Genomic DNA, 15621 nt, shown 5'->3' on the forward strand with positions numbered 1-15621 from the left:
TCTACCCATAAGGTTTAGTTGGTACAAGGCTGTAGCATAAGACACTTGTTCTGCAGTAGGACTAAATCCAGAACCATGTGTTTGGGAAGCAAACTTCTTAACCACACAGCCGTGCCTGCATACGTACATGCACTCACTCACACACACACACACACACACACACACAGATTCCACATAGTTTCCACTCATATCCATTTACAAGGCACTGAAGCTGTTTAAAATAATAATTAAAAGAAAACAGTAAATGTTTATAATAAGGACACTTACCAATACCAAGGAATATCCATTTCTTCAACATTTTCTTGTTTTAAGTTTTGTTGATGAACACCTTCACGTACCCACTTTTGGATACACTGAATGTGAAATATGCAGTAACATCCTTGACAGCACCAAATCTATAAAGGAAAGGCAATAGAACAATTGTGCAATGTAATATTGTGAATATAAGAGATTTAGGAAAATTAAGAAATCATCCTACTTCAAAATTATTGAGTGATAATTTTAATGATAAAGTGAAATAATGACAACTATATATTTTTTCTGGTTGAGAATACAGGAGTACTACCAAAATGAGAAAGCAGTCAGTTGCAGGGTTTACTGAGTGACTGAAATACTGTGAAATGAAGTACTATGCTTAAAGCTTGAGAACTGAACCTGTAACCTAATGATTGTGAATTCAACTTCCAAAACAATATGCTATGCATCTTTATACAGATTAATGTAAGGAAGGAAAAGAAAAAAAAGCAAACGAGGGAGCCTGTAGGTGGTCACCCGAGTTGCTAGAAATAACAGCTAAATCTTTCAGATTAGTTCTTTTCCTCTTAGATATGGAAAGGATACATTAGGATGGAATGTCTTTGATTATAGGTTTGCTTAACAGTGTTGGCCCAAGACTATATTACTACTGTAACAACACTCATTGTGAGAGAATTTGCAGATATCATTAACAAATAAAAAATACCAATAAACCAAAAAAAAAAAAAAAAAAAACTTACAGCATCTGTCTTCTTAATAGATTCAATACAAACAAGACATGCTGAGGTGTTGGATCGAAATGAATGAAGTAAGTCTTCTTGTGCTTTAGTAACTTTATTTACTTCACCAGAACCTATAATATCAAAAACAAACTTACAGAAATTTTTTGAGACGACGACGATGATTCATACATACACATTTACACACATACACACACAATGTAATGTACATAAATACACACAAATACAATGTAAAATAATTAAATCTTAATAGCCTGAGTTAGTTGTTACTTTCATACTTTGTTGACTACATTAGATAAAACAATCTATAATGAGAGCATATAAGGTATAATGATTTGAAAATATTCATGAATTCTTTATTTGTTTCACTCTAAAAGACAATGAATACCCATTCTTCGATAACTAACACCCCTGACCTCAAGCTAGATATACTATGGTGTGTTTTCTTGTTTCATTGATCCATGACAAATAAAGAAATCAGTTTTTCCTAGATGAGAATTGAAATTTATACAGAATTTATACACTCTATTGTACTAGCGTTATAATTCTTGGTCATCACCATTATTTGGTCGGAAGACAGCAAAAATGATAGATAGCTAACCTAGAAATACTTCATATTAGATTAATTAGTTCAGTGTTTCACTGTTCCCCATAAGCAACAAGAATATATGAATGAAGTGATCAATACATATTCCCCATCTTGCTCTCCTCTACTAAAAAAAAAATCAGCTATGCAAAGTAAACTGTTATTTTAGTCAATATGTACACACACACACACACACACACATCATAACCATTACTATCAGTTTGATTCTCATTTGGAACTTTTTCTTTTCTCCTTACAAATAAACATCAAAATTTTCTATTTCCCATTTTGTATATATCCTAATGCATTATCTTTATGTAAAAAAAAAGGTTAAAAACTACTACTACTACTACCATCACTACTTCATATTGGTAATCAAATAACAAACAATTCATAAAACTGTGAAAGAGACTATTTTCAATTTAAAAAGATTATTTTACCATATGTTCCAGAATATCCTTTAAAAACAGTGTCTAACACATTATCAGCCAAATCATCTTCAGACGAATCACTTTCCTCAAAATGCTCAGGAGCTGACTGTAAATGTCTTTGAATTGATTCTTGCATTTGTGAACTAGCTTTTTGAAAGCGTTCTTCAGCACTGTTTTCTAATCCATTTTTTTCAGTAACTAAAAAGAAAGAAAAACAAAAACAAAATTTGATCAATGAAGCCATTTAATGTTTATTGAAAGTGGAAAATAAATCACTTAAAGAAATAGCCATCTATTCTAAACAACATACCTAAAGTATCTAGCCTTCTACATCATCTTATGTTGTATTTCAAAGAAAGACCACTCAATACTGCTTGCCCTAGTTGGCCAAGCTAAGAAATATATATCAGTGTGACATAACAAAGATCTTTAGCTTCATATGCTGTAAGCATGTTTCTTTACCTACAGAGATCAATGCTTTCAATTACAAATAAACTATATTTGTAAGATAGAAAAATATTATTTTACACCACTCAATAACTTAAAAGAGCACAGGCATGACTGTGTGGTTAAGAAGCTCACTTTGCAACCATGTGATTTCAGGTTTAGTCCCACTGCATGGCACCTTGGGTGAGTGTCGTCCATTATAGTGCTGGGCTGACCAATGCTTTGCGAGTGAGTTTGGTAGATGGAAACTGTACAGAAGCCCACTATATACATATATAAATGTGTGTGTGTGTGCATCTCTCCTACTGTTGCTTGACAGCCTGTGTTGGTTTGCTGATGTATCTGTAACTTAGACAATCAGCAAAAGAGACTGATAGAATAAGTGTCACACTTTAAAATATAAGTACAGGGTAAATTTGCTTGACTAAATTCTTCCAATGACTGAATCAAGTAAATCATAAAAGATGAAGACTAGCAAGTCCATTTCAAGACTTTTAAATTAGTGAGAAATACACAGAACACTAATAGTTTAATGATCATTATTAAAGCTAAGAATAAGGTGGTGTGCTGGCAGAATTGTTAGTACACTGGGCGAAGTGCTTAGCTGTATTTCGTCTGCCACAACATTCTGGGTTCAAATTCTGCTGAGGTCAACTTTGCCTTTCATCCTTTCAGAGTCAATAAAATAAGTATCAGTGGAGTACTGGGGTCGATGTGATTGACTCATTCTTCTCTCCACAAAATCCAGGCTTTGTGCCTATAGTAGAAAGGATTATTATAGCCAACAGTATTAAATTTGAAGTTATCAAGCAGTAAGATCTCAAATGTAAATATTGTTCAATATAATATTATGAGTAGCAGCTCTAATTTAGCTTCCTTTATAATAATTAACAGCAACTATTTAAAATGAAATATACTATAGATTGCACCAATCACTGAAAACCCTTAATCCACTATATCAAATGCTTTAGATAAGTTCAGTTAGAAAAAAACATATAGAGAATCATGGAGGGGTTAGTCAATATCATCATATAATCTGCTGAAAATTTTCTCATATCTATATCCACTCTTGGAAATTTCAAGTTATTGAATGAAAGGTGACCACTGAAACAATGTAGCACAACTTTCTCATTTAGTGTCATCATGATCCATTGTTTCTAACAAAAGTAATTATTCTTGGAAGACTGAAATTTGGAAAAGTTTCCATATATTATTTTTGATCTTTTCAGTTATTGGTAAGGCCATTCTAGAAACAAATTTTTTCGAAGAATTAAAAAAAAATTTAATTTGAATAGTGAATAGTGAAATATATCTTCTCAAAATGCATGTTAGCATGCAAGGATTAGCTACTCAAGATAAAAAAAAGAAATTTTATCAAGGCTTTTTTTCCCCTCCGAGACACATGATTAAATTTTTCTCTTTGTCCTGTTTATTGCACCTCAACAAACTTGCAATATATGGACTTGTATTAGCTGAGTCTAACATCTTTTATAAATGGACATCCTATTTCATTCTTAAATCATGTCAAAATTCCCAAATTATTGATATTAATACAACTATAAAAATAATACCAGCCAAATAATAAAATTTGATTATCATAAAACAACAACAACAATACACTCTCCAAACAAGTTCCAAGCGATTTCATACAGAAATGTGTAAATATGTATGTGTCCATATAAGCGTACATGCCTCATAATATAAAATAAAAAAATATATTCACTCTGACTGCTTCACTTCCAAGAGCCTAAGCTAACAGAACTGCATCCATTCTTATCAACATTTCTAACTAACTATTAACCCATACCTGTTCAAATGAGCAACAGTTTTGTCCAGTCACATCTATTTCTCAGTATATGAGGATTTAACAGTAAAAAACACAATCAATAAATTATGAATTTAATTTCTATTTTTATTATTTTTTTTACATACCAGGAGGCTTTTTATGCCATGGATTAGGAGGAATGTTAGGTGAACAGGCAGCATTTACTTCAGGTTTGCTAGATTCATTGATTTGGTTAAATCTTTTGCCTCGGCTCCCTCCATTTTCTTGTATATTTGCAGGTGGATTACTTGAAGCTCGCCCTCTCCCTCGACCATGTCCTTTCAAGAAAGCTGGCTTTTTATCCATAATGGATTATCTAAAGAAAGAAATTAGGATCATTAAAGTCAAAGTAGATTATTTATACTCTTTAAACAAGATAATCAAAGGAACTTATTGAAATATTATCAACTAAAGGAAAGCTTACCTGATTTAACGTAATCCAAAAATATTTCTAGTAAAAAAGGGACTTCCTTTTCTCCATATAAACTTTTATATTCTCTTTGGATATTTTCTACTTCAGAAATTATACTAAAAACAAAATTAGAAATAAATAAAAATAAACATGTAAATATGAAATATAGCTATATGTAGCACCAATTAAATTGTCAAGTTGTCAAGTATGAAATTTGTAGTAAGGTATATGGTAAACTTCGACAGCTGCTCATTTTGTGTCATTATTATATTTTGAAAATCTTTATAAAGCTTATATAAATCGTTTTTTCTATTTTTGTTTAGAGATGGATAAGTCAGAAATTCATCGTTTTGAATAGGAGTTCTTTCTTGGAAATACAACATCACAGGTAGCTCAGAATATTAATAGAGTATTTCATTCTAATGTTATTACACAGCAGAGAGTATCAAATTGGTTCGCAAACTTTCATTCTGGTAACTTTGACCTCACAAATGAGCAACGTGGTTGACCAGAAACAAAGGTAGATAATGACGAACTGAAAGCCACTGTTGAGTCAGATCCATTTCAATGTGCCTGTGAATTATTGTTGTTGTTTGGTGTTGACAAACAAACAATATTGACTCACCTAGTTCAAATCAGTAAAGTGAAAAAGTTGGATAAGTAGGTTCCACATGAACTCAATGAAAATCAGAAACAGCAACATTTGGAAGCTTGCATTATGCTACTTTCTCATCACAAAAATGAATAATTTTTGAATCAAATTGTAACATGTGATGAGAAATGGATCCAATACAACAACCATAAATGTTCAGCACAATGGTTGGACAAAGATGAGCCACAACAACAGTCCAGAAAGCAAAATTCACCAAAAGAAGCTGATGGTACATGTTTGGTGGTCTGGTGCAGGTGTGATCCATTATGATTTCATTAAACCTGGCACATCAATCACAGCCAAAGTACACTGCAGCCAACTGGACCAAATGATGTAGAAACTTACAAAGAAACAGCCTAGATTAAGCAACAGATTCACCCCTATTTTACAACACCAGACCACACATTGTGAAAATGACATTAGCGAAACTACAGGAGTTGGAGTTGGAAGTTCTCTATCATCCATCATACTCACCTGATCTTGCCTCCACTGACTACTACTTCTTCCAGGATTTGGATAACTTTTTGATAGGAAAAAAATTTAATTCTAAGATTTTATTGCCTCTAGATTGCCAGGCTTTTACAGTTCTGGGCTGGACAAGCTACCGCTGAAATGGCAAAAGTGTATTGACAATATGGGTGCATACTTTGATGACTAAAACTATTCCTTGTATTTATAAAACATTAGTAAACTTTTTTTCTTTTCTACAAATTTCATACTTGATGACCTAATAATAATCTCCACTGAAGTTGCTTGAAGAAAATAAATTTAAAACTAGAATTTTCAAATGGTGTTAGATATTTTTAAAGACAATTTTGAAATCAATATAGGTTCTTTTTTTACTAAGTGCAATGGCAAAATTAGTAGAAGAGAAAAACATAGATGTGTGAACGAAACCCAGTACTTTGTCACTACTTTTTTAGACCTAGGATGATGATGTGATGAAGTAAAGTAAAATTATCATCATCGTTTTTACATCCAGTTTTCTATGCTGGCATGAGTTAGAAGAAAGTTATTGAGACAAATTTTCAACAGCTGATACTCTTTCTGTCACCAACCTCCATTTATTTTTGAGTATTTTTCATCCCATTGCTCCCCACTTCTGTGGAGCTACAAGACATTTGTTTACTAAAGAATCTAAACAATGTCACTTATTTTATTGTTCAGAGGTTGTGTGTAACAACACACACAACAGCTTTCTGTACAGTTTCTGCCTACTAGTTTCACCCACAAAGCATATATCAGTGTAAGGTAATACCTGAAGACATGCCCAAGATGTCACAAAGAGGGACTAAGCTCAAAACCATGTTGCTGCAAAATGAATTTCATAACCACTCAACTATGTCTGCATCAATATATCAAAGTGAATATTCTATGATATGATCTATCTCATTACAAGTCTCCCAAGAATTATCGATGTCTCATCTCGACTATCAAGCTTGCAAGATTTAAATACAAAATTGAAAAAATAAATAAATATGATTCATTGAAATGCGTTATCTCAGTACCCCAGCACTTATTAAGGATGTGTTCAAAGAATATAAATTTAAAAAAAACTGTAATTCAAAGATTAAAAGGTTTGAAGCATGGTGTTTCATTGATAAATATCTATGTAGATTTATCTTTGCATTCTTTTATAATTCAGATTAAATGTTAATCTTTCAATGATTAATAAATCTAAAAGACCAAAGACTGGAGGTGTTTCGTGTTGCAAGACAGTGTGTGAGAGAGAATTGTGATGTGGTAGGAGAGAAATGTGTTCGCATGGAAGATGGTTCACTTGCGCTAAATGAGGATGCAAAGAGAGAGGTTTGGAGACGCCACTATGAAAGGTTGCTGAATAAAGAAAATGAATGGGATAAAGAGAGTCTGCTGAATGTCGACCCAACAGAGGGACCAGCTATCCGAGTTGACAGTTCCTTGGTAGTTAAGGCGATTAGAAGCATGAAGACAGAGAAAGCACCAGGCCCATCAGGAATCACTGCAGAGATGCTCAAAATATCTGGTAGTGTCGCCTATAGCCTAGTCACCCGTATAGTTAATCAGGTGATACACGAAGGAGTCATACCCAATGACTGGTGTAGCAGCATAATAGTCAACTGCTACAAAGGTAAAGGTGATGCCCTAGATACAAATAATTACAGAGGTATCAAGCTGTTGGATCAGGTAATGAAGGTTACGGAGAGGGTCATAGCCCAACTAATTAGAGAGAGAGTTAGTTTAGATGAGATGCAGTTTGGGTTTGTGCCAGGGAAAAGTACCACTGATGCTATATTCCTGGTAAGGCAGCTGCAGAAGAAATACCTAGCCAAAGATAAGCCCCTGTACCTGGCTTTTGTTGACATGGAGAAAGCCTTTGACAGGGCCCCCTGATCCCTTATCTGGTGGTCAATGGGGAAACTAGGGATAGATGAATGGTTAGTGAGAGCTGTGCGAGCCATGTACAGGGACGCTGCTAGTAAGGTGAGGGTTGGCAACGAGTACAGTGAAGAATTCCGGGTAGAGGTAGGGGTCCACCAAGGCTCAGTCCTCAGCCCCCCTATTTATCATAGTCCTCCAGGCAATAACAGAGGAATTCAAGACAGGATGCCCCTGGGAGCTCCTCTATGCTGATGACCTTGCTCTAATTGCTGAGTCACTATCAGAACTGGAGGAGAAGTTTCAGGTGTGGAAGCAAGGATTAGAATCGAAGGGCCTTAGAGTCAATCTAGCTAAAACCAAAGTCCTAATAAGTAGGAAGGTAGACAAATCACAAACGCCTTCAGGTAGATGGCCCTGCTCGATCTGTAGAAAAGGTGTAGGTAGAAACTCTATAAGATGCACCAAGTGTAAGCTATGGACACATAAGAGGTGCAGCAATGTCAAAGGAAGGCTAACTAGGAAGATAGTTTTTGTATGTGGCAGATGCTCAGGAGCAATAAACACTGAAAATGCTCTGAGACCAACTTCTGCCACATTCCAGGGAGAAAAAACTAGAAATAGTTGATAGCTTCCGTTACCTAGGTGACCAAGTCAGTAGCAGGGGTGGGTGTGCTGAAAGTGTAACTGCTAGAGTAAGAATAGCTTGGGCAAAGTTCAGAGAGCTCTTACCTCTGCTGGTGACAAAAGGCCTCTCGCTCAGAGTAAAAGGCAGACTGTATGACGCGTGTGTACGAACAGCCATGCTACATGGCAGTGAAACATGGGCCGTGACTGCTGAGGATATGCGTAAGCTCGCAAGAAATGAAGCCAGTATGCTCCGATGGATGTGTAATGTCAGTGTTCATACTCGACAGAGTGTAAGTACCTTGAGAGAAAAGTTGGACCTAAGAAGCATCAGTTGTGGTGTGCAAGAGAGACGTTTGCGCTGGTATGGTCATGTGGCGAGAATGGATGAAGATAGTTGTGTGAAAAAGTGCCACACCCTAGCAGTTGAGGGAACCTGTGGAAGAGGTAGACCCAGGAAAACCTGGGACGAGGTGGTGAAGCACGACCTTCGAACTTTAGGTCTCACTGAGAAAATGACTAGAGACCGAGACCTTTGGAAGTATGCCGTACGTGAGAAGACCCGGCAGGACAAATGAGACCATAACCCGTGGCCTCTACACGGGATGTAGCCAGTCCACTTATGCATACCGTTCCTTCTTGGGACACAAAACTCTACTTGTGAAGACCTGTTGAGGCAAGTGAGAATCGAAATCGATCAACATCAATGGAAATTGCAGCTGTGATACCAGTGCCAGTGGCACGTAAGAGAACCATCCGAACGTGGCCGTTGCCAGCGCCGCCCCGACTGGCCTCGTGCTGGTGGCACGTAAAAAGCACCATCTGTCTGTGGCCGTTGCCAGCCTCACTGGCCCCCATGCCGGTGGCACGTAAAAGCACCATCCGATCGTGGCCGTTTGCCAGACTCGTCTGGCATGTAAAAAGCACCCACTACACTCACGGAGTGGTTGGCGTTAGGAAGGGCATCCAGCCGTAGAAACATTGCCAGATCAGACTGGGCCTGGTGCAGCCTTCTGGCTTCCCAGACCCCAGTTGAACTGTCCAACCCATGCTAGCATGGAAAGCGGACACTAAACGATGATGATGATGATGAAAAGAGCTATCTTCCACACACATGTATAATGGTTTCAGCAAGACAATTGAATTCCATACATAACTTCATCCTTCTAGAATTAAGAAGCAACAACAGGTTATCAAAATTATTATTATTATTAAGGAATTAACTCCATGGAAAGAACAAGAGAATATACAAATTCTGAATACAAACTGAAGTTAGAAACTGTAGTGGCGATTCAAAACTAAATCACTAGGTCACCAGTCAGATATCACAAGCAAGCTACAGTAGTATCATATGATCAATCTATTAACCAATCTGCATCAAGCCACCACGAGATTCAATCATCCAGAATCTTCTGCTTTTGGTGCCTAAATTCTTTGCAGAGTGTTGAAACCGGCTGACTCTTTCATGTCTCAATCTCTTGCAAGGCAGAATGTTGTGGCAGCTGTGCAATATGCCTCCATTTTGCCACATCAATTGTTTCAGATATTTGTGCAGACATGTCCAGGTTCTTGGACAGATTGAACTAAACATTCACACAATGTCACACAATAAACTTCATTGATCACTGCACATTTTTCCTTCTCCTCTCCCAGTATGTAATTACTGCTGTTACTATTTGTAAAATACCAACACATTATGAAATATAAAATCTGTTAAATGTCAGGGTCACCAGCCAACACAAGAACAACTACACTACAAGCCACAACAAAACAAAGCTACTACAGTGATCAGATCTACCTTGTATAACCCTAATGCAATTACCAACAAAGCCACTGGATAACAAAAATAATAGTTATAGCTGAACAACTACATTGAACTTCACACAGCCAAATTCTGCAGAATAGGTTGTGTATTCTCTCAGACCTGAAAGAAACAGTGTATACCTGTTATGTACAGCCTATAAGTCTTTTAGAAATGTTCTGTCAGTTATCTTTTTATTCTGTAATTCAGGGACTATTCAAACAAAAGTAGTCCTAAATTTGAGATAAATAAGTTCATGATCTTCCTTGTTCTTTGGGTTATTTTTTTCATCTGTGTCATTTGAAACAAGCCATTTCGATTTTGTCTTCTTAAGACAGTGTTTAATAATAAGGTCTCTCTCCTCTTAGCCTGGAGAGTTTTTAAACACTGGTGCTTAACCCCAGCTTTTCTTATTAAAGCCAATGAGATAAATCATCAACGGGAGAAGATATTTTAGATATAAATGGGCACCTGTTTCTAACAACAAATCTAAGTTGAAATAAACTGTTTGTCCTTGGTCAAGAAACACGATGAAAACGGGCAACAGTTAAGTATTCACGACCTTGTTGCTTCCCTTGTCAAGTTGATATATAAAACAGTGCAAAATGACACTCTATAACAAGACCATAGACATATCTAGTTAGAGAGATTCTACACTAGACATGGGGCACTTTTCCGTGAAGCGGGTCACGAGATATGGTTCATCATTAGGCGGACCGCATTACTAAAAAAATTCAAGGTAATTTTTAGTCGTGCTACTCAGAAGTCCAGCGAACAGCAGGCTGCCCGTGACTGATCTACACAATTCACTCAATCTGTCAAAAATTACAGCCAAATCTCCATATCATTTAGATTAAAAAAAAAAAAAAAAGCGCATAATGTCATTCTGAGTGAACAATGTTTTCTGATACAAACGTGATTTTCTTGTTTGAAAAGTACATTTCTTTGATGACAAGTCTGCTCAATCAGGGTTGACTTGCGGCTAAACAACACCCACCATTGAGAAATTCGTTTACATGACACATAGCAGCAGACACTGTTTCAAGTCCACAGGGCAAATGAAAGGAGTTAAGAGGTTATGACGAGAAAAGTAACCAGGCCCTAGACTTTGAAAAAAAAAACCCCCAAAAAACAAAGAAATGTTTAGGTGTGAGAGAATGAAGAAAAGCCATATGCTACGACAGGGGATAAATAATGAAGAGACTAAAGGATGGATGTTGTACAGCTGGGTATAAAAATTGAACTAATTGAACAAATATTCTTACGTCGCAACCACAGGGATTACGGTCATGCTGGAGCAACTGCCATCTGGTTATTTGTTCGGACGATAGGTTATAGTTTATTTTCTACGACTTAAAAGTACGTCACATGTTCTAGTTTCAACGTCAGATTAGAGTGAACCTGTAAATGTGTGCGCGCGCGTGTGTTTGAGAGGATTTCTTTTTTTAAGTACGTGTAAACGAAATGAAATTTTATTTACAATTTAAGAAACTATACCAGTATTTTGCATTTAAATAAAACATCAGAAAAACGTTGAAAACATGATTAGAACTTAACCATATTGTTTAATAAACAGGTGGGGGTGAGTTTCCAAATTACGATAAAATGTAATCGACAATATTGAAATTAACTAGATTAGTTAGATTATAAATGAATATCACAACTTTTAAAAAATATATATAACACTAAAAGAAATACAAACAGACCCATGTCCGTCAGGTAGAGAACATCTATTACAACCTCAAGTGCAAGAGATGTTCACAGAGTGGAAGAAATTATTTTACCGTTAAGAAGTGGACAAGTCCAACGTATCGGGAGAATCCTTCGCGAAAGAGAAAGAGAGAAATAAAAGTTTACTGAAAAGCAAGCTAGAGAGAGAGATGAGTGATTGGGGATGAAGAAAAACAGTAAAGATTCAGTTGATAAAAAATAACACACTTTTAGATCAATATATTCATTCACAACACACTTCATGTGTGAATTACACGCTCAGCAAAATCTCAGCATATTGTCGATAAGGTTGTAAAAGTTTAGCCCAAGGTAAGCCCTCATCGAGTAATGATTTTTAACTGTTTCAGTTACAAACACTACTGTGTGCATGACAAGGGCGTTTTCATTAGACAGTAGGATGTGAGGTTGTAATTTGAGGGATATTAGGTTTGCATTTTTAGCAGTTCGAGAAACACGTAGACTCTCTCTCTCTCTCGTTGGCTTATATCGGCCATGCGGTGTTTAGTTCTTGTCAGCCCTGAACTAACAGAATAACAATCATTGACGTTCTAGCTTGTGTCCACCGTCTTCTTTATTGAGCCGTAATGTATCCAGAACGATATTATTGAATATATTCTTACTTTTTAAGCTATTAGGAATGTGGTTTGAGGGAAATCTGAATCTATGGCGTTTTCCTTGGCTCGTATTGTCTTGCTGTTGTTTAACTCCAGTTCAACTTTATCGAGCAAACTTATGATCAAAGACAGTCAAATCGTGACAATCCCGCCTTTTGTAGAAGAGTGTATCCATTATCCAGGGAATCTTTCCCCCTTTTTTAGGGTACGACCCGAAGGAAATTGGTTGTTAGTTCAAGTAGCTCAAGCGACTTAGCAGAGGTTCACTTCATGTCTTGTAACATCCATCGGGTTGTTGTCAACTGACAGGCGATGCCAACTTAACAACAGGGGTGACAGAAAAGTACCTAAGGAAAGCGATTATTCTCCATATACAGGGTAAGGTCTAATATACATTAAATAGCGGCTTAGAAAACTTTGATCAACTGAAATTATCTACATATCTAATCGATAAAACTTTTTAAAAATCCTTCTTCTGGAGGTGTTGCAAATTTATCCCAAACAAGTATGGGAGGTAACTCCAATAATATCAGCTAACCGAAATATTGAGGAAATAAACAACAGAAGTAAAAGTGGATCTTGTCTGTGAAAGGAACTAGTAAAAGCCAAGAACATGTTTCGGTATTATCAAACACCCATCAGCGAAGCATATTTTACTCAGTTGTTTCCATCATTCTGTTTAACATCACCACCTTCCACGGCGTCCACTCTTATTTTAAAGTATTCGGGTTAGGTCACTTCCCTCCTTTCCGCACCCTATTCTTGGTGTCCTTTAATGGTCCATGGGCACTGCTTTCCAACTTGACTAATGAAAATAAAATATAAAAAGACCTAGAAATTACCCTAAGACTTGCCAATTGAGTATAAGATATCTCGTGGAAAAGGTCTAATAAATAACATGAAATATGGGTGACCGATAATAAAGTCACAACTTTATTCGAAGTGTCCACTGCTTTCACTATCTGCATTGCCTTTCTTAGAGATAATGAAGCTGATATTACTGTAATTATTGTTCATAGTTCATTGTTATTTTACTTAGAGTTTTAGACGTTCAAAAGATTTCTCAACTTATTGCCTTGAATAATCTCAATTAATCGAAGCTTTCCAACCAGTTTTGTGTGTGTGTGTGTTGCATATCTAAGACCAGTGCCGCCTTAAGCCATGGAGACAATGGCCAGTTGACTGGAAGCCATCACTTGTCTAGGAGCTCAATTCTGATTTGTGTTGTGGCCTGCTGTCAATAATTCAGTTCTACAGGGTCCAGTGGTATGATTTGCCCGGGTCCCATAATGGTGTTCTGTCACCCGAACGAACACGACCTTTCAAATAATACCATTTGGTCTATTCAGTACATTTATGTTCACACTGAAGAATGATAATATATTTTTGCAAATTCAAAAGTGAAGCGTATTTGGATTTATAAATTCATTGAAACGTTTGGAAGGAATATTACATAAAGTTGGTCCATATGGACGTTTTAAATCTTCTTTGAGGCATTAGATTAAATATTCATGTTTCTGGCCATATATATTGCTGTATTATTATTATTTAAAAGGGAAGAAAATAGTACAAGACTTGTCGGAAAAAAAAATCACATCTCGATGGAAACCTGTTAAAAATTATGATATAATTACGTTCATGTGCCTACACACACACATATATGTTCGGTTATATTTGTCTATTGCATAATGGTCGGTAGACTCCTTGTAATCAGAATAAAATACATACATCATACATTTATTGCCCAAGAGAATGTATATTAACATAAATAAAATAAAAAATCCTGGAAAGAGAAAGTAAATGGAAACATGTATGTTGGTAACGAATTTCTGACGTGTCGCATTATATATATATATATATATATATATATATATATATATATATATACATATATATAGATATGGTGATTGCCACTTCTTTACAGAAGGCCATCTTATCAATTAGTAAATGCCGTGATGGGATCTTATATGATTAGCAAGTCTGCTTCTGGACGAATACGCCTTACTGCAGATATTACATTTTCAGGCAGTAAGGTGTCTGGAATTGAAGTCAAGTCCTGTTTACAAAGTGCTCGTTTTAAGATGGAGCGTTCGATTCTCAGTGTCTCAAATACTTCACAACCACCGCAGATCACTTCTTTCCAAACCGATCGATTTTTCGTCATCTGCTCCCAGTCTTCAACATCCACACTAAAAGTCTTAAGATCGTTTTCGACAGCATCTCTAAAATGTTTCTTATGTTTATGTATATATAAGTATGTGTATGTATCGGGCAGTACATCACGTTCCATAAGACAGACATGTCTTTGAAAAGTAGCGACAAGATATGTTTATTCTGGAATGATTATTCACATATTAACAACACAATTTGAATGAGGAATTATGAAAGTAGGATAATATGATATAATATATACGAAAAAAATACGAAACATTGTTGCATTCATATTTAAATATACTTACATTTGTTAGTGAAAAAAATTGCAACAAAGCAGACGATTAAGTTATCGGCAGCCATAGTATGGAACATTGCATGATGGGAGTTTTAACTAGGCTAATTTTTATTTGTTTCTTTATTTGTGTATTAGAATGCAACACTATTATTATTATTGTTGTTATGAATTTTTAAAAATATCAATATGATTTGTTGGAACACCAAAATTCTGAATTAATCTTTAAAAAATTGAATTAAAAAGCCAATTGTATTTCATTTTTAACTTTTAACTGTTTAAGCGACAAAAAATGTAAAAGGTCACGGGAACGTTGATTTGACGACGAGGGTAGGCGAGGCAACTGGTTGGCGTCTTCCAAGTTATCATTTCTAGATTATTCAAATGACTGAGAGGAAATTTAAATAACTTTTCTTGCTAAGTGTTGCTTATGAATCCACATAAGGTTAAAAAAAATCCGGGCGGAGACCAAGCCGCAAGGTAAGTTAAAAACATCTAAAAGCTAGGTATTTTTGTTTTCAAAAACAAAAACATTTGGTCTTATTAAGAGACTAACGTTAAGTTACAATTTTACCTCCTCCTCCTCACGCTATCCCTCTTTCATTCGATATTACTGCCACCACGTTACTCCTCTTACCTCTTTGTCTTTCTCTTTTTCACTGTCACTCTATTCTTACCTTTCTTTTCCCTCAGACA

The 15621-nt window shown here is 35.8% G+C and overlaps 1 protein-coding gene across 1 annotated transcript; it reads right to left on the reverse strand.

Annotated features, from left to right (window-relative positions):
• Positions 1-267: 267 nt before the first annotated feature.
• On the reverse strand, positions 268-15088 carry LOC115227420 (NF-X1-type zinc finger protein NFXL1-like; the record flags this gene model as incomplete). Its single annotated transcript, XM_029798253.2, has 6 exons — positions 14939-15088; positions 4709-4812; positions 4392-4600; positions 2022-2210; positions 996-1108; positions 268-395 (listed from the first exon to the last, which is right to left on the reverse strand). Coding segments are annotated over exons 3-6 (629 nt in total), but the record flags the coding sequence as incomplete, so codon positions are not given.
• Between the last annotated feature and the right edge of the window lie 533 nt (positions 15089-15621).

The sequence above is a fragment of the Octopus sinensis genome, unplaced genomic scaffold (genome assembly GCF_006345805.1).
Source record: "Octopus sinensis unplaced genomic scaffold, ASM634580v1 Contig03073, whole genome shotgun sequence".
NCBI lineage: Eukaryota > Metazoa > Mollusca > Cephalopoda > Octopoda > Octopodidae > Octopus > Octopus sinensis.